The sequence below is a fragment of the Microplitis mediator genome, chromosome 9 (genome assembly GCF_029852145.1).
Source record: "Microplitis mediator isolate UGA2020A chromosome 9, iyMicMedi2.1, whole genome shotgun sequence".
NCBI lineage: Eukaryota > Metazoa > Arthropoda > Insecta > Hymenoptera > Braconidae > Microplitis > Microplitis mediator.
The window spans coordinates 1,431,279-1,458,662 of NC_079977.1; the positions used below are offsets into that span (position 1 = coordinate 1,431,279).

Consider the following 27,384-nt stretch of genomic DNA (forward strand, 5'->3'; position numbering starts at 1 on the left):
TTTACTAATTAATTGATAAATAATAAATTTGTTGGTACAGGAGAAAAGTAATTTAAGACGTTGGAAATACAAGTCATCTGTACGTCACTCACTTCGTACATATCGTCAATCACGTACATGTGAGTATAAAATGTCTACTGTATTGTATTGATTCACGATATTGCTGTTGAACTTTAATATATATATAAAGCTATAAATTATTACTAGCAAAGTTGATGTATTTCGTCTCTTCAGAAAGTGGAATGCAGTGAGAATGAGTTATTAATAATAATTAAATATTATTTTAGAATGGCAGAATATTTATTTATCAATTAAATATGAATTAAAACATTAATATTAAGCATTAATGTCATAATAAAATATTTCTCTGCTAATTGACGGCAAGAGCCTCGTCCTCTGAAGCTCGGAATATAATAACTCTGAAATAAGTTTCTTACCACGGACACTGCAAGTGGTGGGCGCGATCTAGCGGCAAGCACCGAACTACACCCGTTTCTGTTGGCTATCATAGTGACAACTGCCTTTTCTGATGGCAAATATTTATTAGGATCAAATATATATTTATTAACTTCGAACAAATATATTTTTTTGTGTCTAAGTAATATTTATTAGAGTTAATGTAATCAAACTTTGCTTTAATATTTGGATTTATTGGGACTATTAAATAATTTAGTTGTCCCAAATAAATTTTAGTTTAACAAAATTTAAAAAAACCGATTTAATTGTCCGAAGAGAAATTTTTTCTGTGAAAAATGAAATTGAAGTTCATTTTTTCGACCCGGGTAATTTAAAAATATCAAGTTCCATTAATGATAAAAATTTTTAATAATAATAATAAGCCATCAATTGATTTCCCAGCAACTATTACACTATCTCTTATCAGACATTCCGTCTAAGATATGTATATAGAACGAGAAAGAATAGATAGAAGTGAAAACAGATGAGAAAAGAGAAGTGAGAGATAGAATAAGAGAAATGAAACTTGTAACAATCCGCCGAACAAGCGAAACCACACTTGCATCATCAATAACTTGAGACAAATGCAGTCACTCTAACAATGTGTAGCTGCTGGAATTGATTCCACGTCTAGGTTCTATTCCACAGACACTATTCTTTAAAAGCTATTTACTAAAAAAACCTCAAAATTCATTTAATTTTTTTTTCCCGCTAAAAAAATACCGGGAATAATTAAATTCCCAGGTCTTCAGAAGCTTTCATCTGAAGTTGTGCAAATAATTTTTTACTATTCTATGAATGTCACGAAAAACTTATTCACCCCGCGGGTTTTTAAATTTACAAACCAGCCCAATAAAAATCCATCATACATTTTGTTGAGCGTTTATATTTCATTGTTTTGCGGAGAGATGAAAGTTTAAAGCGTGACGTAGATTCATTTTACTCGCGATCGATGATACGTTTGTCCTAAAATTTGGTCCTTTCTTTCTTTTTTTATAAATAACACGTTTGACATTTATATTAAATTCGTCGGCGTTTTATTTCCAGAATAATGCATGAATGAACTATAAATAAATGTTGCTATTGCCCGGTTAAATCAATATACCTGAGAGATTTATTTGTTTGTAAAATAAAGGGATTTATTAAAAAAAAAAAATTATTATTCAAATTTTATTTGTTTTGCCATTTAAGTAAATGGACATTTTTATTTATTTTTACTCACATACGTGACATGCATATGATTTTTAAATGTCTACTTATTACTCGGTCCCTCTTTTAAAATATTTGTCTATCGTTTTTTAATTTCACTATCGATTACTGACAATTTTCCAATAAAAAAAATGACAATTAAATATGAATGATCCTGAAGTTAGCAGATGATTAAAAAATTTTGGATTTTTTTTTCAATAAATCAATCAGAAAAAAAAACAAAAATAAAAATATGCACATGTAGAGAATTTAAAGAACTACAGGTGCAATTTTTTCAAACTTTTTTTTTCTTATAATTTACTGTCTAAAATAAAATCCAAAAATTATTAGACGTCTGCTAACTTCAGTATCATTAAATATGATCCTGAAGTTAGCAGACAATTAAAAATTTTTTGAGTTTTTTTTCAACCATTTAATTTATAAAAAAATAAAAAATAAAAATATGCACGTGTAGAAAATTTTAAAAACAACAGGTGCAATTTTCTAAAATATTTTTTTTTTAATAATTTATTGTTTAAAAAAGAATCCAAAAATTATTGGACGTCGGCTAACTTCAGTATCATCAATTAAATTCGGTGGTAGAGAACGAAATTTGAAAAAAATTATTGCGATCCATTTTCCCGCGATTTTTTAAACTGAGATTTTGATATAAAATTAAATAAGATTTTTATTTTAAAAGTAATTTTTATTTTTCTTGAAATTACTAAAACTATTTTTTAATTACATTAAATTAATTAAAAAATTTAATACTTTGACTTGTAATTTATTAACTTTTGTGTCAATGAAAATAAAGTAGAGAAGATTTGAAAGAATATTAAATATAAAAAAAATCTCGTGTAATTATCTTAATTATAAAAATGCAGAGCTCTATTACTTCAGTAGTTGTAATTAAGTTAATTTTAATCAATTAATTAGTCTAATGAATTTATTCAACGTTGATTATAATTTAATAATATTATTGTTAATTGCGTAATTAGGATTGTGGAATTATTTTTTGTCGATAGTGGGTAGTAAATTCTTTATTTCAATGCACTGAGAAAAAAATTTTCTCCTGACAACTAAATTTTAGTTATGACAAGAAAATGATTTGATTGCCATTGCCAATCATACATTTGGTTGTTTACACTAAATATTGTATAATTCACCAACAAAACAAATTATTAGAAACTATAAAATATTTAGTAAAGATAATTACGCGTCTAATAGCAAGCATAAAATCAAATTGATTACCTGTAGAGTTTATAAAGTAGTCATAATGAAATATATGAGTGATCATTATAGAGAATGATCTATTATTAATAATTGAATATCATTTTAAAATGACAGAATATTTATTTAAGAGTCAAATAAATACATGTTTAGGAAAATAATTTATGTCTACAAAAAAAGTCTCATTGAATTTTTACGTACATCGAATTATTTCGATGCAATAGTAACCCAATGTCCAAAAGTAAATTTTTACGTTATTTTCCTCAATTGATCTCTTGTTTATTTTCTCTGTAACTCAGAAACTATCAGAGATACGTTAATAAGCTATCAAACTTTTTTTGTAGCAAATTAAATTTCCTACAACTTTTATTCGAAACTTTTTTTCATACAACTTATAATTCCGCTGAAAAATTAATTTGTTCATAAAAACTCGAGTTTTTTGTTTTCATAAAATTGAATTAAATACACTGAGAATAACATTTTTTTCTGACAACTAAATTTTAGATATGACAAGAAAATGATTTGATTGCCCATTGCCAATCATATATTTGGTTGTTTTCACTAAATATTTTATAATTCACCAACAAAACGAGTAAAGATAATTACGCGTTTAGTAGCAAGCATAAAATCAAATTGATTACTTGTAGAGTTTATAAAGTAGTCATAATTAAATATATGAGTGTTCATTATAGAGAACGAGCTATTAATAATAATTAAATATTATTTTAAAATGACAGAATATTTATTTAAGAGTTAAATAAATGCATATTTAGAAAAATAATTTCGTTCCTTGACACGTACTTTTTTTCGTACTATGACATAAATTGTTCAGGAAAAACATTAGCATTAAACATTAATGTCATAGTGTAATACAGGATACCCCTATATTAGTATAAAAAATTTTCAGCGAGTAACGCGTCCCATAAATGCTTTGAGATCGGAATATAAAAACTCTGAATGAGTTTCTTACCAGGGACACTACAAAGCTGTGGGCGCGATCTAGTGGCGAGCACCGAACTACTCGCGCTGCTGCTGTCTAACACCATAACTTTTAAATCAATAATCATTAGGTTCAAATATATATTTATTAACCTTGAACAAATATATATATTTATTTTAAATGAATATATTTTTTTGTGTCTAAGTAATATTTATTAGAGTTAATATAATAATATTTTGCTCTAATATTTTTGGATTTGTTGGCACTATAAAATAGTTTAGTTGTCCATTAAATAAATATTTTCTTAACTTTACTAAATAATTTTATTATCTTAGAGAGAAAAATATTAATGTCAACCAAATAGAGTCTATTAAATCATTTGTTAAAAATGATAAAATAGATTATATTGACGTAATAAAATTTAGTTGTCCTAAATAAATTTTAGTTTAACAGAATTGAACAAAACCAATTTAATTGTCCAAAGAGAAATTTTTTCTCAGTGTGCAAAAAAAATTTTTACCCTGGTAAAAATTTCGAAAAATGGGCGGGAAGGTTAAATTTTGACGAAATTACACCGAAACCATAGAATTTTATTAAAAGGGACCAAAATTTCACCGAAATCTCGCGGAAACCGTAGAATTTTATTGCAGATATCGGAAGTTGGCCGACAATACATCGAAATTTAAATATTTTCGGTCAAATTTCCCTCATTTTTCGGCCGAGAAAAAAATTTATTATTTTTTCGGTTTAAAACTTTTTACCCGAATAATCATAAATGTATCCGATATATTTTATTGTGATAAATTAAACCGGAAATTACATGGGCATTAATTCTGTTGCAATTATTTGTTATTCAATATATCAAGTGTCAGTGTCATGTACCAGCTGTCAGATATTTAGCTACCTCTGATCTTCTTTAATCGTATTATACATCTATTTATAAATAAATATCCATATATGTACATATATATGTATATATATTATTCAAATTCAAAATTTCATACGGAAATTATTGATTTGAGAAATTTGGAGACCAATAAATTAATGAGACGCATTATTTCGGTAGGGCTGCTACTTTCTGTGTATGCGGAAATTTTACTATTTGCATAATTATATTGATGGAACGTATAATATATGCATGGAATAAACTTCAATTTGATGACCACTTAGTTAATGTATACATGAATATTTGAAAACATAATAAAAATAAATGTCAGCGGTATATTTTATAATGCGATTTAAAAAAAAGCAAACTGTTGATCCGATGGGTTTGAATGTTTAGTAAGATCTCAATCCTGGCGAGCCCTGATTGCCGGATAAGGAGCAATAAAGTCAGTCGGTTTGTTCAGATATCGTTTGATGGAATCTGATGAAAAAAAGTAATTTTTGCTGTACGGTATCTCTGGGTCGAATCAATTGGTTTGAATCTTTATACTAACGGAAGTGGATCTTTGAGGGCTTGTAGATTCGCTTCTTAGAGACTCATCTCCAGGGGGTTCGGACGACTTTTTTAAAGTAAAATCATTGATTAGTAAATTTTATATTTTTTTCTCGTAAAGGACACAATAGGGAACGAAAAATGTTTATGTTGTATGGAGTCATTTCTATCGGGAGAAAATCTAAGGGCTACTCTTCATATAAATATAAAGACAATCATCTTTCTCAATCATAAGTCAAAAAAAGAATTTTTCTCAGGACTTTTTGGGTTTTTTTCTACTAGAGGACATCATAATGAACAAAAAATGTTGATATTGTGCTGAGTTGTTTCCAACAGGAGCAAAGTTACGGGCTATTTTTCATAAAAAGGCATGGACTGCATCCTCTCTGGCCAAACGCGGCATCATAAGTCAGAAAAATAAATTTTTCACGGGACTTTTTATGGTTCCTCCTACTAGAGGATACCATAAGGAACAAAAAACGTTTATATTGTGCTGAGTTATTCCCAACAGGAGCAAAGTTACAGGCCACTATTCATAGGAAATCATGAACAGCCTCATCCTCATTTCTCTTCATTTATCCTGATATGGGTCTGAATTCAAAAAATAAATTTTTCTGAGGACTTTTTATGGTTCCTCTTACTAGAGGACATCATAAGGAACAAAAAACGTTTATATTGTGCTGAGTTATTCCCAACAGGAGCAAAGTTACGGGCCACTCTTCATAGGAAATCATGAATAGCCTTATCTTCATTTATCTTAATTTATCCTGATATGGGTCTGAATTCAAAAAATAAATTTTTCTTAGAACTTTTTATGGTTCCTCTTACTAGAGGACACCATAAGGAACAAAAAACGTTTATATTGTGCTGAGTTATTCCCAACAGGAGCAAAGTTACAGGCCACTATTCATAGGAAATCATGAACAGCCTCATCCTCATTTCTCTTCATTTATCCTGATATGGGTCTGAATTCAAAAAATAAATTTTTCTGAGGACTTTTTATGGTTCCTCTTACTAGAGGACATCATAAGGAACAAAAAACGTTTATATTGTGCTGAGTTATTCCCAACAGGAGCAAAGTTACGGGCCACTCTTCATAGGAAATCATGAATAGCCTTATCTTAATTTATCTTAATTTATCCTGATATGGGTCTGAATTCAAAAAATAAATTTTTCTTAGAACTTTTTATGGTTCCTCTTACTAGAGGACACCATAAGGAACAAAAAACGTTTATATTGTGCTGAGTTATTCCCAACAGGGAAAAAATTACGGGCTACTTTTCATAAAAACCCATGGACTGCATCCTCCCTGGGCAGTCGCGGCATCACAAGTCAAAAACAAAATTTTTTTCCAAGACTTTTTTGGAATTCGCTTACTAGAAGACATCGTAAGAAACAAAAAATGTTCATATTCCATGGGGTTATTTCTAACAGGAGAAAAATTGCTAACGCCCGTCCACTGCAATTTCCAAAAAAATCAAGAGAAGTTTCACCCTCTGCCCCTTGACAATTCATATCAGTCTTAATACGCACAAATAAACATGTACACCATAAACTCAAAAATTTCCCATTAAAATTTCAAAACTCCCTCGATACAAAACGAGCCTCTTAAAATTGAACAGTAAAAAATAAATAAAATCCAATTTAAAAATTTCTTAGCCAAAGAATTCAAAGTTTTCTCTCAGCCATTATCCTAAAATTCAAAATAAATGTAATTTTAAAAAATAAATATTTTTTTTCCCCATATACACCAACGTATAGAATTCTTTAGTAAATTGAGAACCGGGAAACCGAGAGAAATACTATTACTGCAAATACAAAACTGTATCTCCAGTATAGTGGAATTTCTTTATCGCCTCAGGGATTTTCAGCTCATTTTCCTTTTATATTTTTTCTCTATTTCTCTTTGTAAAAAAAATTAATGATAATCTTCTTTCGCTATCAGAATAGTTTACAAAATAAAATATTCAAATAAAAAGACCAAATTTCGTCCCATTGACAGAAGATAAATTTTTTACGTCTATTAATAAGCAGTCGGAGTCTATTATTGTCTTGCATTAAAAAAACTAAAGCAAACTCATCGTTTATTACCGTAGATATTTTCCTACATCCCTTTGGTAGTTACATTACTCCCTTAGACATTTCTCAGCGGACCCTCACCACTACAACTATTACTGCTCTAGTTCTTCTGACGGGCATGGGAATGGGTATGGGTCTGGCTCTGGATATGGGTTGCATTAATTGCCTCAGTGAGATTGCACATTGGATCTCTAACTAAATTCTCACCACGCCTCGGGTCGTAATAGATAACATACGTACTTGTATGTTACTATCTATCTATCACCGGCGAGTAATTTCATTTCTTTTCTATTAAACTTCATACTCTGCTTCTATTTCTATCTCGATCTCGGTCTCTATTTATTTTTTTTTTTTATATTCTATACCTAATAAACTCGTTATTGCTCATAAAATGAACCTGTTATTTGTTGCCCATTGGGTTAAATAGATTTTATTATATGTTACTACGTACAGGGTACACACAAACTGTCCAATTGGATTATTGTGTAATTTAAAGGCAGGCGGAGGAATAATAATAAAAATTTGTTGACTTAAACGGCCGCCTATTTTTAAAACCCTTCATATCGTATCGATAATTTTTTTTTATTGCTGATGGCATTTATAAAAGGGGAAAATTGTGCGTTAACTATTGTCATGATGACCTCAGAGGATCAATAAATAAATTTCATTTCATTTATTGGAAATTTTTTTATACTGAGAAATTTTATTAACTTTAATTGGCTGTATCTACTAAATTATTGACTCTAGGAAATTTGGTAAAGAAACCAAAATTGTAGAAAATTAAATTTTCTATTATTTTGGTCCTTATAAAAAATTATTTTGGATCAATTTTCAAAAAGTTATAGCCGTTTAACCGATTTGATCATTTTTTTAAGTACTAAATTTATTTGTATTGACTCTAATTGACTGTATCTTCTAAATTATTGACTCTAGGAAATTTTGTAAAGAAACAAAAATAGTAGGAAATTAAATTTTCAATCATTTTGATCCTTATAAAAAATTATTTTGGATCAATTTTTGGAAAGTTATAGCCGTTTAACCGATTTGATATTTATTTTACATAATGAGTTTATTTGTATAGATTTTAATTAGCTGTATCTTCAAAATTATTGACTCTAAGAAATTTGGTAAAGAAACCAAAATTGTAGGAAATTAAATTTCCTATCATTTTAGTCTTCATAAAAAATTATTTTGGATCAATTTTCAAAAAGTTATAGCCGTTTAACCGATTTGATCATTTTTTTAAGTACTAAATTTATTTGGATTGACTCTAATTGACTGTATCTTCTAAATTATTGACTCTAGGAAATTTTGTAAAGAAACCAAAATTGTAGGAAATTAAATTTCCTATAATTTTGGTCCTTTTCAAAAATTACCTCAGACCAATAGTTTAGGAGTTAAAGCGGTTTGAACAGTAAGTCAATCGAAAAAACAAATTAATCAGTTTTTACTAAAAAAAAAAAAAAATAAATAATTAATGTCAATAATAAAAATTAATTACTGAAATAGATTTCTTAATTATCTTTGGTTCCCTTACTTGCAAAAAAAAATTTAAATTCAAAATATTTAAGTCTATTGTTCTCAATATACTTGACTGATCATTTCTTTCTTCTTTGTCGAACACTCCCGTGAGTGCTAGTTATATATATGTGTATATGTCCATATATATACAGTGTATTTTATGCATTTCAAAGGTAAATAGGTTACTCATTCTTCTAAGAGAAGCAACCTACCTCGTCTGGGATGCACTTTATCTCTATGCATTCCCTAGAAACCCGTAGACCTACGAAGTGCCAAACAGGGAAAGTGATGGGACAATAAAAAGCTGTCTAACTAATGTAAAAAAAAAAATATGAACACTCTCTATAACCTACTAGTAATTTTTTTTTAATTGATACTACATGTGACTTTACTCGTGCACGTATCAAAGACCGTAAATATAAATTTTTATTATAGAAAAAAAAAAAAAAAACTCAACGTGCAAGTCCGCGTTAAAAGCATCGGGAATTTAAAACCCCATTTTATTTAACTCTCGAAAAACTTTTCACGATATTTACAACTATTTTCATTTCATTTATTCATTTATCACGATTATATATTTTTTTTTTTAATTTGTTTACCTAAAAAATTTTTAACGAGCCAAGTTTTTTACTCGAGTTAAAAAAACTGCGCCTTTTTTTATTTATAATAAAAATGACCCTTATATTTATTTTATCAGGCGGTTATTTGTTTCTTTTTTGAAGTCAAGTAATTGTAAGTTCGTTATATATTTGGTAAAAATAAAAAAACTGAATAGAAGAAAAAAAAAATCGGGGTGAAACCTATAACTTCCCGAATTTTTTGAAAATCGTCGATTTTCTCAGCGGGAAGTTAAAAAAAATTGAATATAGACTTCAATAACTCCGTTTATGAAAGAATGTAATAGCGGACGTTCTAATCAACTACCTGAAAAAACCAACAAGATTTCATAAATCACCATGTCACTTATGAAGAATTTAAGAAAAGAACCTCCGATCCACCCAATATGGCTTCAACTTGATGCAGTTTTGCCAAATGAAAAGGTGGAATTCCTTGTGGCGTGTATCAGGCGCTTCTACAATAAATTGAATGTCTTTTCGACGATCGATTATCTGCATAAAATGTAAGTCGAATGTAATCGACTGATCCTCGAGAACTTGGATGTGACAGTCGATGCATTTGTGGAAGGCGCTAATGAGACTGCTGCATTTATATTGGCTGCCATCAATGCGGCGAATGCGGGTAGGGAGGCCCCGTTCACTCTGGTGATTTATGCCTTCGGCAGGACCGGTTCGGGGAAGTCGTTTACATTATTCGGCGATGATGCCCGTAACATTCCCAGTCTTGCGAGCACATTATTTCCGGATGAAACACCTCAGAATCTTTAGTTTTAGTAAGTCGCACATGGTTGCTTATAATGTCAGCAAACTTATATACCTAGTAAAAACGCGGTATGTTTAAATCAGACCGTTCATTTGCAAAGAGATCGCTCTGCTATCTTTGCCCTATTACGAGCATCGTCTTACTATCAACATGCAACATCCAAAAACTACACGCTAAAAGAAATATATGAGTGATCATTATAGAGAATGAGCTATCAAAAATAATTTAATATTATTTCAAAATGATAGAATATTTATTTAAGAATTAAATAAATGTATATTTAGAAGAATAATTTATTTCCTTCACACGTACTTTTTTTCGTACGATGACAAAGATTGTTCAGGTTAACATCAATATTAAACACTAATGTCATAGTGTAATACAGTATACTCCTATATGACTATTGAAAGGGAATATACAAACTCTGAAATAAGTATCTTACCAGGGACACCACAAATGGTGGGCGCGATCTAGCGGCGAGCACGGAACTACTCGCGCTGCTGCTGCTTAGCACCATAACGTTTAAATCAATAATCATTAGGTTCAAATATATACTTATTAACCTCCAACAAATATATATAATTAGACTGTCTCAAATTAAGCAACTATTTTTTTTTTTTTTGAAGAACTTTGAAAAATCGAAAGGGTATCTCAAAATATGGTGACAGTTAAATGCCAAGCTCCTAAAAAAATCAACGAGTCTAATCTCACGCCGTTACTAAATATTAACATTACGAATCGAAAATTTCCGACGATTCCCGACGGTGACTTACTTTCTAGAAGGATTTTATAGTTCAGTTATAACCTAAAATGGCCGGCTTTTGGAACATTCACCCCATTTTTGATCAGACTAAAATTTTCTAAGAGTAAAATAAAAAATAATAACACAAAAAATAAATTTTTTCATCATTTTAAAAGGAAACGAAGTATCGAAACTAATAGTTGTGATAAATTTAAGCTTTGGCTCAATTTTTATTGTTATTTTCTTCAATAAAACTCAACAGTTATCAAATTTTGTATTTTTTTTCCAAACTTACTTTTCGAAAATATTTATTGTTATTAATTATAAAACAATAGAGAGGATGATGAATTGGTAGAGCTAATAAAATAAATGACGAGAGATCGATTGTCGTGCACTTCTCTATGGGTTTCTACTCTCCTTTGCTCTGTTCTCTGATATGATGACTATGACTATGTCTATTATATGTGCACTAGACTACTATACAGTACATACGAGACATACGAGACGAAGCATGATATCATGTTTGGAAATTGAACAAAGGTACAACGCGTACATGACCCTTGAGTAAATCTCATCATCCTTCTATTGGTCGAGTCCAGTCTCGACTCGACTCGAGACGGATTCTTGCCTCTACATTATAGAGTATCATAAATTATTGCTCCATCTCCTCACGTTATATACATTATATATATTATGTTCTCTGATTTATTTTCGTCTATTTTATTATTTATCAAAAACAACAACTCGAGTTACTTTAATTTGACACCGGCTATTGTTAGATTATAACTACGATGAGAAAATATTAAAAAATATGAACATTTTTTACTTGGCCCGCAGAATTAAATTTGAATAGACGAGAAATGCTGAGCCCGGGGGTTTAGTTGACCTACAGCTCAAGTGCACGTCAATGTACGAGATGAAAAATACTTCTTTCAATTTTACGAGCAGTACAAGAGCTCGTTCGTTAGTAAAATACATCGTTATGTACTAACGTTCATGTATTCATTTTTTTCGTTATTAAGAAAAAAAATTATAATGACATATCCTTGCGCTAATTCAATGCTCAGTTAATTTCATAACTATTTTGGATTCATCTTCATTTATGTATCGAAATTAAATTAGAGGAATTTTGAGCTTAGAAAATATATAAAGAAAAGAATATTTATTTCAAACAGCCATGAGACTTTTTTTTATCATCACACGAGTAAAGGAATGCGTAAAAATTAATACAGATCGGCCACAGTCAAAATTTTATTTCGTTTGAACAAAAAAATGCAACATTGCTATGAACAGCTAACGCATCTTGCGTAAAAAAAAAATTTCTTTTGTATTAAGGAATACACTGAGAAATAAATTTTCTGCTGACAACTAAATTTTAGTTATGACAAGAAAATGATTTGATTGCCCATCGCCAATCATATATTTGGTTGTTTTCACTAAATATTTTATTATTCACCAACAAAACGAGTAAAGATAATTACGCGTTTAGTAGCAAGCATAAAATCAAATTGATTACTTGTAGAGTGTATAAAGTTGTCATAATGAAATATATGAGTGTTCATTATAGAGAACGAGCTATTAATAATGATTAAATATTATTTTAAAATGACAGAATATTTATTTAAGACTCAAATAAATACATGTTTAGAAAAATAATTTATGTCTACAGAAAAAAGTCTCATTGAATTTTTACGTACATTGAAATATTCCGATGCAATAGTAACCCAATGTCCAAAAGTAAATTTTTACGTTATTTTCCTCAATTGATCTCTTGTTTATTTTCTCTGTAACTCAGAAACTATCAGAGATACGTTATTAAGCTTTCATACCTTTTTTGTAGCAAATTAAATTTCCTACAACTTTTATTTGAAACTTTTTTTCATACAACTTATAATTCCGCTGGAAAATTAATTTGTTCATAAAAACTCGAGTTTTTTGTTTTCATAAAATTAAATTAAATACACTGAGAATAACATTTTTTTCTGACAACTAAATTTTAGATATGACAAGAAAATGATTTGATTGCCCATTGCCAATCATATATTTGGTTGTTTTCACTAAATCTTTTATAATTCACCAACAAAACGAGTAAAGATAATTACGCGTTTAGTAGCAAGCATAAAATCAAATTGATTACTTGTAGAGTTTATAAAGTAGTCATAATGAAATATATGAGTGTTCATTATAGAGAACGAGCTATTAATAATAATTGAATATTATTTTAAAATTACAGAATATTTATTTAAGAGTCAAATAAATACATGTTTAGAAAAATAATTTAATTCCTTCACACGTACTTTTTTTCATACTATGACAAAAATTGTTCAGAAAAAACATTAACATTAAACATTAATGTCATAGTGTAATACAGGATACCCCTATATTACTATCAAAAATTTTCAGCGAGTAACGCGTCCCATAAATGCTTCAAGATCGGAATATAAAAACTCTGAATGGGTTTCTTACCAGGGACACTACAAAGCTGTGGGCGCGATCTAGTGGCGAGCATCGAACTACTCGCGCTGCTGCTGCCGAGCACCATAACTTTTAAATCAAAAATCATTAGGTTCAAATATATATTTATTAACCTCGAACAAATATATATATTTATTCTAAATGAATATATTTTTTTGTATCTAAGTAATATTTATAAGAGTTAATATACTAATATTTTGCTTTAAATATTTTGATTTGTTGACACTACAAAATAGTTTGGTTGTCCATTAAATAAATATTTTCTTAACTTTACTACATGATTTTATTATCTTAGAGAGAGAAATATTAATGTCAACCAAATAGAGTCTATTAAATCATTTGTTAAAAATGATAAAATAAATTATATTGACGTAATAAAATTTAGTTGTCCCAAATAAATTTTAGTTTAACAGAATTTAACAAAACAAATTTAATTGTCCAAAGAGAAATTTTTTTCAGTGTATGTCTGAATAATTAAAGTTTTTTTTAAATATTTCGAATTCCGTGTAGTCAACTTGATTTAATTCGAATTATTATTAAACAAGATTTCTAATAAGAAAACGGAACTCGAAAGTAAGTTATAATAAAATATTTAAACTACTTGCAAAAGTTCATAGTCATACTTTTCAACCCTTACACTCGGAAAATTCGCTATCGCAAACTTATAATGTACTTTTGTTGAAATAGTTTCAGTCGAATGAAACCGTATGCATATATATATGAATATATATATATAACATAGTGTTTATACATTCATTCAAAGGTAACATTGATCCAGAAAAAATCAGGAGTGAATTTGGAGAAATTTAAATAAATAAAAAATCATCCGCTCCGAATTCACTCCCGATTTTTTACAGTTTACTGTACACAGAAAAAAAGTATTTCTTCGCATAAGAAATATTTTGCACTCTGAGTTGAAGACAAAAATTTTCTTAGGAGGAAGTAAAATTTTTTTGCGACAAAAAATTCTTTTTTTTCTGTCTAATTAAATAAAAATTAATTTGATTTTGTAAAAAAATAATTAAATAAATAAAATAACTTGTGACATTCCATTAAATTTGTTCTCTTTAAAAAATACTCATTTATACACATATATATTTAGTTATTTATTTCCTTTCAACAGGATAAAGAGAAACGTGACGACCGACATTCGTTCGAGTTTATGGGTCACAGTTGAAAAAATTCAAAGAATTACCAACGGAAGCTGCGAGTTTAAGTATAAGGGTGAAGGTTGTAAATAAGGGTGGAAATAATAATAATAATAATAAATAACTTTGTTAGATGTTATGATGAGCGAAACAAATTTTATAAATTTATCAAGAGATAAGACTCTTAATAAAAATACATAATAGCAATAATTATATTTTTGTAAAAGCTCTAATTATTTTCATCAGCCTGCAGATGCGCGATATTTTGAAATAAAAAAAAAAGATGAGATATTGTTTGCTTGCAAAAAGTGTAAGATTAATTAAAAGTAAGTTATAAATGGTCATATATAATGACAAAGTTTATAAAATAGTTGATGGTCCTGGGGATCAAGATTATCTTCTTATAAGGAAACAATGGATAATGCAGTGCATATTATATAAATCTCAGGAAAATCTAGGAATGTAACAGACCCGACCAGCTCATTACTCTTTTCATACACTCGGAGGCTTTCTGCGACCGAAGTTCGTACGTCTTTAATTAAAACCTCTCTGTCTTTCTTAATTCATATAATAACTTTGCAGTATGTCTCTACTTTATCTGGTCAACGTAAAAATGTGAAAAAATATTTTTATGAAATTTTATAAGATTTCATAGTTTTAGGAAATTGTATGAAATTCTGCAATATTTTAAAGAATTTTATGGTATGAAATTTATAGAATTCTATAAAACTTTAGAAAATTCGTTTCATTTCATGAAATTTAAATCCAGTACTTAAAATAATGATTTTAGAAAATTTTCATTTATTTTCGATGATAAAATTTTTGGAAAATAAATTTCATTCCATGAAATAAAATGTGGTACTAAAGATAATGATTTTCTAAAATTTTATGAAATTGCATCAAATTTTTCTACAGGAAATGTATGAAATTTAATCAGATTCCATAAAATTTAAATCCAGTATTGGAGAGAATGATTTTTTGAAGATTTTTGTAGTTTTGTAAAATATAAAATTTTTTCACGTGTCTATTAAAGAAGTAGACTCTGGCCCAGAAGTACCGACTTATCTATACAAATTTAATTACTATGACAAAAAAACAGCGATGAGTCAAAAGCTTCTTAACATCGACGTTCCAGGTAAAACTGATATTAATTTACTGAGTAAATTAATCAATTAATTAATAATTTTTGTTGCTAATGAGGAACTTCTTATGGTGAAGAAATATTTTATTTGTTTAACGCAAATATATCAAAATTATTGAGTACGATATCCACCAACGATTTTTGGAACTATGGACCAATTTTGCCAAAATTGGGTATATATTAAATGCCAAAAATTATTTATATTTTTTTTTTTTGACCAAAAAAATTTCTGTAAATTGAGACGCGAAATTTTTTAGTCACAAATCGAAGTTCATATTTTTATGATACATCGCAGGCTCTATAAAAACTTTGTTAGACAAAGTCATAAAACGAATGGCTTCAAAGTTACGGACTGTAGTTTAATTTATGTTAAAGTTTTATAAAAAAAATAAATTGCTCGATTTAATTTATCACACTTCGGACTTATTTGGAACTTTGAAAGCTTTCTTTGTCTCAAGACATTTTTCGTTTCTAATAAATGTTTTTGCTTGTGGAATTTTTTTTCTAAAACGAAGATAAAAAAATTGGAAATTTAGTCCTTAGAAAATATGTTTAATTACTAATTTACTGTTATCGAAATTTTGTTACGGGAATCCCAATAACAAAAAATCTGATTTCATTCCAATTGTATGGCAGCCTATTGACAATAAACCGGATGAGTATATACTATATAATTTACTTTATATATATATCTTCAAAAATATCAGATAAACTCAGGTTAATTAAGGAAAATAACTTAATTAATCAAATACTAAAAAGTATTAAGTAAATTATTTATCAGTGATGATGCCCGAGAAAAAATTTTTCGGCCTATTTATTAAGAATAACAAAATTTCGGTGTTTTTTCGGCCAACTTTCGATCCTTTTCAAAAAAATTCTACGACTTTAGCGAAATTCGGCAAAACATTTTTACCTGGGTTGAGTTAACTCAATAATAGAAGGGCGCGAATAGTTTGAACTTACAAATTATTCGTACAATGTTAAAAATAATTTGAAAATTACAATACAAAAGGAATTGAATTTTCATAACTAGATATTTGAATTGTATTTTCAATGAAAAAATCTTCAAATTTAACCCTTTAGAGTCTGACCTTGAAACCCCACTCTTCGAACTGGCGAAGCCCGATAGAATTAGAAAGAGCGCGAAGCAAATGCAACAGGGCCGTATTATAAGAGAAAAAATTTCACCTAAGCGGGAATTAAAAATTATTTTATTTTATATTTTTAATTTATTAAATAATAACTATCAAAGAACTTAAATTCAAAGTAAGAATAACATTTGGTTTCATTATAAATATAGTTAAGTAATATTGCAATTACATAGCAATGTATAAAATTTTTAAAATTTTTCTAACCTTACTTTCGGAGACTATTTCCTCACGTCAACAATACTAACTACGGCACTGTCGATGAACGCAGCGCGAGATTGAAACGAGTGGAAGGGTACTCACAGGCACACTACTACTCTCACATGTCACTCATACATGCTCACGGGACTCTACGATTCGCGCTCTCCCCACTAGTCTCACACGGAGACGTTTCGAGATCCTCTGACTCTAAAGGGTTAATATACGTAATTTAATAATCAAGCTGGTATTCAAAATTAAGAAAAAAAATATGAATTTTGTTAAACGTACTTAAAATTTATACTTGATTTTTAAATTTTCAAAGCAAGTATTGAAAAATCTAAAACATATATTGAATTTTGAAAATTCTATTTGAAATTTCATAATACTTATTTGAAAATTCAAAAAAAAGTATTTGAAAATCCAAAGTGTTAATTTGAAAATTCAAAAACGTGTATTTTAAACTCATATGAAATTAGTAATGAAATTTCAAGAACAAATGTATGTGTTTAATGCGTTATATACAATCTTTGAAAATTCAAACAATTTTTTTTACAGTGTGTCAATTGAGTCGAACTTCGAATCGAATAATTGGAATAATTCGAAACTTTCCCAATTATCCGTAAATTCTCGGATTATTCTAAAATTTTCTTTAGAATAACTCAAAATTATTATATTTTTTCGCATAGTTCAAATTTTTGTCTACAGTAAATAGAAATTGAATATCCGAAAGCTCACCAGAATTTTCTCGAGTAATTTGAAAAGTTCGAACACAATTCGCACGATCCTACTAAATAAGTTTACACATGAACGTAAAATTTGTCTACAATTGAATAGAATAAAAAATCAAATTTATTATACCTCTGACTATATTTTTTATTAATTAAAAATCTAGATTGTAATTTTGTATCAGAATTTATAATGATACCATGCAATAATGTAACGAAATACAATAGAAAGATAAGGGATCTGTCATTGTCATTGCGATGACATTCTTGATGATGATTATGTGACATGAGTCGTAGAAAAATAGCGTTAATACATACGTGGTGTTACGGAAAAAGCTGTCGAGTAAATTCGGTAGCGTGATATAGTCATTCAATAAAAGAGTTTCCTTGTTGAAGCTTATCAAGATAAATTTCACAGAGTACAGCATTGCTACAAGTTTACCTCTTTTTTTATTTATTTATGATCTGCTTTTGTGTTTAGTGATTAAAGAAGGGATGTAATTAATTATTTATATAATAACCAGTAGTATATATTGACTAAACAGTCGAAGATTTGAACCAGAACTCTAGTAGACTAATAAGTCTACCCGATAGTTGAATATGATGATGGCACGAAAATTCAAAGTTATGTTTTACGTGACGTTGTTGAGTATAGTTTTAAAAATTGTCCAAAGTAAGGATTTGTCGAGACCAATTATAGAAGTGCATCAGGGTAAATTGCGAGGTGTTGAACAGCTGACTGTCAATGGCAATAATTATTTTGCGTTCCGAGGTATTCCGTACGCGAAACCGCCAATCGGGGAGCTGAGATTCAAGGTTTTGTATTTGAAATTTTGATAAATTTGTTATTAAGATTTATAATTTGTGGAATAATTTAATAGGATCCAGAGCCAGCGGAAGAATGGTCTGGTGAGAGAGAAGCGAAGAAATTTGGTAACACCTGCCCGTTCAGCTATAAGGCGTTAATGGGGAAAGAAGATTGTCTTTTTTTGAACGTTTACACAACGACGTTGACACCTGACGTACCACGGGCGGTTATAGTGTCGATTCATGGCGGTTCCTTTTTCTTGGGCTCTGGAAATGATCAATTATTTGGTCCGGATTTTCTTATCGAGAAGGACGTTATTTTGGTCACGATAAACTACCGTCTAGGAATATTAGGTACAGATTGGAGTTTTCAAAATTACGTTATTTTATTTGAATAAAAAATAAATAATTAATCGAATCGTAGGTTTTCTTAATTTGGACGAAGAAGAGGCTTCAGGTAACCAGGGGTTAAAAGATCAGGTGATGGCTCTGAAATGGGTACAGCAGAACATTGACAAATTTGGTGGAGATCCAAATAATGTTACCATTGCTGGTGAAAGTGCCGGAAGTGCTGCCGTTCATTATTTGACTTTATCTCCTCTAGCTGAAGGTTCGCAATAAACTAAATATAGTTATCATTTATTCTCTACGTTTTATGAAATTGTCATCGTGGGAATTTTTCAGGATTATTTCATAAAGCTATTTTACAAAGCGGAGTTGCAACGAATCCATGGGCAAGTACATCAGCAGAGTCTATAATCAGAGAAAGTGAAAAAATAGCAGAAAAATTGGGAAATAAAGTTTCCGATACGAAACAAATTCTTGAATATTTCAAAAGTGTCGATTTGGATAAACTAATCAATGCATCGCAGCCGCCTATGGCGATGACGGTAATGAACTTCAGACTTTAATTTTAAAAAATACTGAGTCATTTCCGACTAGTTTCCCTTAGTCACTATTTTTTTACAGACATTTCGATAAAATATACAGTCAAATTCTATTAACTCAGACCGTTAGTCTACAGGGCAGCGGAAATTTCCTCGAAATTCCGACTTATCAAATGTCCCTTCTTTTTTAAAGAATAAATTACACGCATGCGCTCTTACATTTACATGAATATACACAGACACATACAAACATATAATGTCAGGTGGGAGACAGGGTAGCTCGTAATGGGGGGTCAGGATCCGAGGAAGTTCCGAGTTAATGGAATTTGACTGTACTTCAAATTTTTTTCCTGCAGAATATGTCGGAGCTCAAACTTCCTTTCGTTCCGTCGATAGATTCAAAATCAAAAAATCCATTTTTGGGAATTCCAGTAGAAGAAGCTGCTAAATCTGGTATTAAAGTTCCACATATTATCGGCTACACAAGTCACGAGATCATTGCGCTTTTCGCAGGTACTAACAATTGATCAAATTTCCTAATACCAAATTTTTAATTAATTCTGCTCACATTCGAATAAATTTTATTCAGTTGCGGAAGATGAACAGTACTCTATAATAAATGACAATCAAGACACGTTCTTTCCATTTCCAAGTGAAAAAAAATTTTTGCAGGACCGAAATGTGTCTTTGAAAGATATTAATGAATTTTTCATGGGTTCAAAAAAAATTGCAAAAGAAAATGCTCAAGCGCTTACAGCTTTACTAAGTGCTAGATTTTTTATAATAAACATCCACGACACACTTGAAACTCAATTGTCAGTATCCGACATACCAGCATATCTGTATAAATTTGATTATTACTCAAAAGAGACCTCGTTACTACGGAAATTTTTGCACACAGATTTGGAAGGTACACATAAATATTAATATTTTATATTCGAAGGTGTAAGAGAAATTTTCAATGATTTTATTTGTGCGTAATCAGGTACTTCGCATGCTGAAGATCTACTTTATATGTTCTTTCCCAAAATATTAAAAATGATGGGAATAAAGCCACCAGCTCCCGGTACAACTGAACATGACATTCAGCAACGATTCGTTGAACTGTGGACCAATTTTGCAAAAACTGGGTATGCGTTTTTTGTCTATTTCCTCAAAATTACAGTCGAATTCCATTAACCCGGAAGGTTAGTCGATGGAGGGGCGGAAATTTCGATTTATCGAATGCCCCTTCTCCTTTAAAGATCAAACTACAGCGCATGCGCTCACATCTATATACAAATGTGTAGTATCAGGTGGGAGACCGTAGCTCGTAGTGGGGGTCAGAATTGAGGGGAAGTTCCGAGTTAATGGATTCGACTTTACTGTTCACGAATGTCGTAACCTAAAATTTTTTTTTCAAATTCTGTTTCAGAATTCCAAATTCAAAAGTATCTGAATTAATTCCTGTTATATGGGAACCCGTGGACAATCCAACTGAGTACAAGTGTCTTAAAATATCAGAAGATCTCAGTCTTATCAATGAATCGAATATTTTACATAAAATAAAAAGTAGTCAGAATAAAAACTGATATTATATTTGGGTTTGATTTGTAGTATTTCTGAATAATCTGATTTCATTCCAATTGTATGGCAGAATTTTGATAATAATCCGGATGAGTATATTTCTTTGAAAATATCAGATAAACTCAGTTTAATTAAGGACAAAAATTTAATTAATCAAATACTAAAAAGTAGGGGAGGGTGGGGCAGAGCGGCCCCCCTGAAATTTTGATCAAAAAATAATTTTTTTTTTTTCGACCAATTACTATAAATCCGATATGTTTGCGCATTTTTACCCCTACGCATGATATTTGGGGCAAAATGAACAAGCCCAAAATTTCGAAAAAGTGATTTGTTCATATTTTTATCGTCAAAGTAAAAAAAAATTATTATAATTCCACATTTCTAGCCCTACGCATAACACCTGGGGCAAAATGGACCAGCCGAAACTTCCGGAAAAGTTATTTTTTCATATTTTTCCGCCGTTTCTCTACGTAAGAGGCAAATTTGGTCATTAAAAATTTCTGAAAGTAAAATTTTTTTTTTAGTTGATAAATTTTTGAAATAAAGTAAAACTATAGAATTGTTTTTTTTTTTTTATTAAATAACAATTAGTAATTAAGGTAATCGATAGTGAACGATTTATTACACCCAAAAAATTTTTTTTGAGTAAGATAAAACCAAAAATAGTTGTCAAGAGAAAGAAATACATTCTTAATGATGAAAACAATTTAAAAAAACAAAAAAACGAAAAAAAAAATTTTTTTATCATTATTTGGAGGGGGGCCGCTCTGCCCCACAAAAAAAAATTTTTTTTTCAGAATTTTGGCAAAATGTCCATAAATTTGTTCGAAATAGGACAAAAGCAAAGTGATCTTATGGTTCAAAGCCACAAAAAGTAATAATTGGCTTAGGGGGGCCGCTCTGCCCCACCCTCCCCTACTAAGTAAATTATTTATTAGTGATGATGCCCGGGTAAAAAAATTTCAAGTCTAAATATTAATAAAATTTTATTTCGGCCGAAAAAAGACCGACTCAATTTATCAGTAAATTTTCGGCCTATTTATTAAGAATAACAAAATTTCGGTGTGTTATCAGCCAACTTCGACCCTTTTCAAAATAATTCTACGGCTTTGGCGAAATTTCGGCCAAATATTTTTACCCGGGTTGAGTAAACTCAATAATAGAAGCGCGCGAATAGTTTGAACTTACAAATTATTCGTATCAAATCGAATCGAACTTCGAATTATTTTTAAGTTTTCGAGTTATTGTTATATTTTTTCGCATAATTCAAATTTTCGTCTCCAGTAAATAAAAATTAAATATCCGAAAGCTGATCGGAATCTTCTCTATTCGAATCGAGTAATTTGAAAAGTTATAATTGTTCAAAAATTTTGAATTATTCAATTCTATCAAATTATTCGATTCAATTCCCGCACCCCTACTAAATAATTGTACACATGAATGTAAAATTCGTTTTTAATTGAATAAAATTATATATCAAATCTAATATATCTCTAAACATTTTTTGAGTAACCAAAAATCCATGTTACAATTTTGTATCAGAATTTATAATGACACCCGTCTAATAATGTAACGAAATATAATAGAAAGGGAAGGGATCTGTCATTGTCATTGCGATGACATTCTTGATAATGATTATGTGACATGAGTCGTAGACAAATAGCGTTAATATATACGTGGTGTTACGGAACAAGCTGTCGAGTAAATTCGGTTGCGTGATATAGTCATTTAGTTAAGGAGTGTCCTTGTTAAGCTCATCAAGGCGAACTGCACAGAGTACAGAATTGCTGCAAGATCACCTCTTTTTTATCTATCTATGATCTGTCTTTGTGTTTAGTGATCAAAGGAGGGATAGTTAATTATCTATATAATAACCGGTAGTATATATTGACTATAAGCAGTCGAAGATTTGAATCAGAGCTCTAGTAAACTAATAAGTCTAGCCGGTAGTTGAATGTGATGATGGAGCGAAAATTTAAAGTTATGTTTTACGTGACGTTTTTGAGTATCGTTTTGAAAATTGTCCAAGGTCAGGATTTGTCTGTAAATTCGACAGTTAGTAGACCTATTGTACAAGTGCATGAGGGTAAAGTGCGAGGTATTGCAGAGACGAATGTCAATGGCAATAATTATTTCGCGTTCCGAGGTATTCCGTACGCGAAACCGCCAATCGGGGAGCTGAGATTCAAGGTTTTGTATTTGAAATTTTGATAAATTTGTTCCCGTGTAAAAACAATTCGTTCCAAAAAGATTCCAAAAAAGTTCCGCATGTGGAACTTCTAAACATGAGACAGATTAGAAGTTCGAATGGAACTTTTTTGGAATGTTAGTAATTTTGATGGTAAAAAAAAAGTTTTTATGAGCAAATTTAAAGTCAAAAACGGACGTTCTTAGAACTTTGTTGGAATTTTATACAGACATTCCAAAGAAGTTCCAGAATCACCACTTTGACTTTTTTATGGACTATAAAAGGCATTCCAAAACGTTCCAAAATCACTACTTTTGCATCTTTTGTAGACTAATGACCTTCTAGAAACATGCCAAAATAGTTAAAAAATCACTACTTTTGAATTTTTTATAGAACTAAAAAAAACGTCCAAAAAAAATTCCAAAAATGTTCCAAGAACGTCCTTTTTTGATTCTAAATTTGCTCATAAAAACTTTTTTTTTCCATCAAAATTACTAACGTTCCAAAAAAGTTCCATTTGAAGTTCTAATCTGTCTCATTTTTAGAAGTTCCACATGCGGAACTTTTTTGGAATTTTTTTGGAACGAATTTTTTTTACACGGGTTATTGAGATTTATAATTTGTGGAATAATTTAAAAGGATCCAGAGCCAGCGGAAGAATGGTCTGGTGAGAGAGAAGGAAAGGAATTTGGTAACGTCTGCCCGAGTTATGGGTTTTCTAAAATGGTAATGGGGAATGAAGACTGTCTTTATTTGAACGTCTATACAACGGAATTGAATCCTGATGAAAAACGAGCTGTCATGGTCTGGATTCACGGGGGCGCTTTTGTGCTCGGATCTGGAAACGATGATACGTATGGTCCGGATTATCTTTTAGAGAAAGATGTCGTGGTAGTTACGATAAATTACCGACTTGGAGTATTCGGTTCGTCATAAATTTAGTAACAAATTTCTTAGCGCGGGTTAAATATTTTCATTTTAATGAACACGTGAATTGTAGGGTTTCTTAATTTGGACGACGAAGAGGCGCCAGGTAACCAGGGTTTGAAAGATCAGGTCATGGCTTTAAAATGGGTACAGCAGAATATTGATAAATTTGGTGGCGATCCAAATCGCGTTACTATTTTTGGTGAAAGTGCCGGGGGTGCCGCAGTTCATTATTTGACTCTTTCTCCCCTCGCTCAAGGTCTGAAGAAAATAATATATTTTTTATTGTTTACTTTTACAATCAACTGACGTTAATTCCCACAGGGTTGTTCCATAGAGCGATTTTACAAAGCGGCGTTGCCACTAACCCGTGGGCAAGTGTGTCGACATCCATGAAAGAAGAAGCTCAAAAAATAGCTGGGAAATTGGGGAGTGAAATTTCAGATACGAAACAACTTATCGAGTATTTTAAGACCGTTGATACAAAGAGTTTACTTGAGGCCGAGGAGTCTTTTAGATCTTGGAAGGTAAGTGTCACATGGCGGAAGAAGACGTTCCCGGGTCAAAAATAAAACTTGATTTAGACTTGGTTTACTAAGTCGAAATTTGGAGCCGTTTTTCACAAGACAAACTCGACTTTTTTTACGGAGGTATGAAATATATTAAGTTTTCGCCTTGGTTTAGACTTAACTGGCTTACTTAGTCACGATTTAAGACGAAAAAGTTTAAATCAAGTCGAAATTTACTTGGTTTAGACTTATTCGACTTAAATTTTAAGACGAAAATGTCAAGATCAAGTCGAAATTGACTTGGTTTAGACTCATTCGACTTAAAATGTAAGGCGAAAAAGTCTAAATCAAGTCGAAACTGAATTGATGTAGACTTATTCGACTTAAATTATAAGTCGAAAAAGTCAGAACTAAGGTGAAATAATTTTGATATATTAAGGCGAAAGTAAGGCGAATAAATGACTTTTTTTCGACTTGGTTTAGCAAGTCAAAAGTAATGTGAATGACTATCGTGCTCAAAGTAAAGACGAATAAGTTGAAACTAAGATGAAAACATTTGAAAAAATTGAAAAAAATTAAATTTAAGTCGAAAAAGTCGAGATCTTATCAAAAAATCGTCGGCAAATCGATAACTTCAAAAGAAAATAAGGCGAAGCGAGCCTGAATCAAGTTTTATTTTTGACCCGGGTTGTTAGGCCGTTTATGAAAAACAATTTGTTATTCTTTATAGAATTTCTATGAAATCAAATTTCCCTTCGTGCCATCAGTAGATTCAAAATCCAAAGATCCATTTCTCAGTATTCCGGTGCAAGAAGCTGCTAAATCTGGTATCAAAGTTCCTCACATAATTGGCCATACAAGTCACGAAGGAATCATATTTATCGCAGGTATACTGCATATTTTTTTTCAAATTCAAAATTCATCAGTTCAAAATAGCCGACGTCAAATGATATTTTTTTGACATCAATTTACTCAGGTCTACAAGACGATAATTACGCAGAAATAGAAGCCGATGACACTTTAGTACTTCACCCAAATCAAAGAAAAATTTTGCAACACTTGAATATATCCGTTGCGGACGTGAAGAAATTTTTCATGGGGAACAAAGAAGTGAAACGTGAAAACGATAAACAGTTCGTAGATTTAGTTAGCGCGGGACTTTTTTTGATGAATATTCATGACACAGTGGAAATTCAAACTTCAATTCCTGGTGTACCGACATACTTTTATAAATTTGATCACAGCTCAGGAAATATTTCAGCAGTGAAAAAAATGTTCAAGACCGATTTGGAAGGTACAGTCGATAGTAACTGACAGTTTTTGAATAGAATGACGTTTAGAAAAATCTATGGAATTTCTTGTTGACAGGAACTTCTCATGCCGACGATCTGTCATATTTGTTCCTGGCCAAAAGTGCAGAAGAACTCGGGATCAAACCGCCGGCTTTGGGTTCTACTGATTATATTGTCAAAGAGAGATTCGTTGAACTATGGACCAATTTCGCCAAAACTGGGTATTTATACTTCGCAACCAACAAGTTTATGCCTAAAATTATTTGTTTGATGTGACATTTTTTTCAGAAACCCGAATTCAAAAGCGTCGGAATTGATTCCTATTGAATGGCAACCGGTTGATAGTTCTACTGAATACAAGTGTCTAAAAATTTCAAAAGATCTCAGTTTGATCAAGGAATCAAACATTTTACAGAAAATATCAAAAAGTCCCCATAAAAAAAATTTATCCTCCCTATTATCATTTTACGTCGATTCCCTAATACATTTATTGGATGATTTCAAATCTAAATTAACAAATTGATGATTTAATGAACCCTGATTAAACAACTGAATTCGACCGAATTAAAAATTTTAATTCTGTTATATTCTGTCGAATTCCGCAAAACAGAATTCAACTGAATTGAAAATTTAAATTTGAATTTAACAGAATAAATCGATTTAAAAATTTCAAATTCGTTTTAATTCGGATTCAGAACCAGAAATTGGAGAATTATTTTCGAATTAATCAGAATTAAACTGAATAGAATTATTTAAATTCGTTTTAATTCGGGCCAATTCTGGTTTTCCTGCCAAATTAGACAGAATTCATTTTTAAGTTAGGTACCAAATTAACAGAATTTATCTGAATTAAATAGAATTGAAAATTGAATTCTGTTTAATTCGATCGAATTCAGTTGTTTAATCAGGGAAATATCTGCTCTGTAAAATATAAATGTATTGAATTGAAAGCAAATAAAAAAAATATCTAGTGAGTGTCGTCTAATTAATCAATTTTACCGAAATTTGAATGATTTCATGAACGCATCGAATATTTTACTGCTTAAAAAAAAAAAATTATCGAAATAACCTGCAGTAAAAATTTACTTAGGGTCAGTAAAAATTTTTTCCGTCAAGAAATTAATTTTTTTCTGTGTAGTTCATGAACGGCAATTAATTATTAGTTGTTTACTTCATTTCGAGATCGTAATTTATAGCATAGAAAAAAATGCGAACTTGCTCAGTCATAAAACGACACATAAATAAATCGCTCTATTATGATAATTCGATATAATTGATAGTGAATAATTTATTATTTTATCGTAGATGTAATTTTATGTATCAACATTACGAATGATTGTGTTTATAATTCGTTATATAATACAAGTTTTTCTTGATAACTTTGGACTTGGGACAG

At 30.2% G+C, this 27,384-nt stretch overlaps 2 protein-coding genes across 6 annotated transcripts in view; one reads left to right on the plus strand and one right to left on the minus strand.

Annotated features, from left to right (window-relative positions):
* The window catches only part of LOC130675136 (calcitonin gene-related peptide type 1 receptor-like), a 222,135-nt gene that overhangs the window by 19,937 nt on the left and 174,814 nt on the right, over window positions 1-27,384 (minus strand). The gene's annotated exons all lie outside the window — the stretch shown is intronic.
* On the plus strand, window positions 18,366-26,962 carry LOC130674421 (uncharacterized). Its single transcript, XM_057479742.1, has 16 exons — window positions 18,366-18,628; window positions 18,694-18,973; window positions 19,044-19,229; window positions 19,304-19,509; window positions 19,863-20,019; window positions 20,096-20,416; window positions 20,492-20,636; window positions 20,921-21,074; window positions 23,023-23,262; window positions 23,900-24,185; window positions 24,261-24,446; window positions 24,512-24,714; window positions 25,427-25,583; window positions 25,673-25,990; window positions 26,065-26,209; window positions 26,277-26,962. Exons 1-16 carry the CDS (start codon window positions 18,413-18,415, stop codon window positions 26,509-26,511), a joined length of 3,435 nt encoding a protein of 1,144 aa, XP_057335725.1. The 5' UTR covers window positions 18,366-18,412; the 3' UTR covers window positions 26,512-26,962.

Excerpts from the sequence above, each read along its gene's own strand:
- LOC130674421 (XM_057479742.1), top strand. The coding sequence starts at position 18,413 with ATGATGATGGCACGAAAATTCAAAGTTATGTTTTACGTGACGTTGTTG. Across the intron at positions 25,584-25,672 it reads AGGAATCATATTTATCGCAG|GTCTACAAGACGATAATTAC; the intron begins GTATACTGCATA and ends CAATTTACTCAG. Across the intron at positions 26,210-26,276 it reads ACCAATTTCGCCAAAACTGG|AAACCCGAATTCAAAAGCGT; the intron begins GTATTTATACTT and ends CATTTTTTTCAG.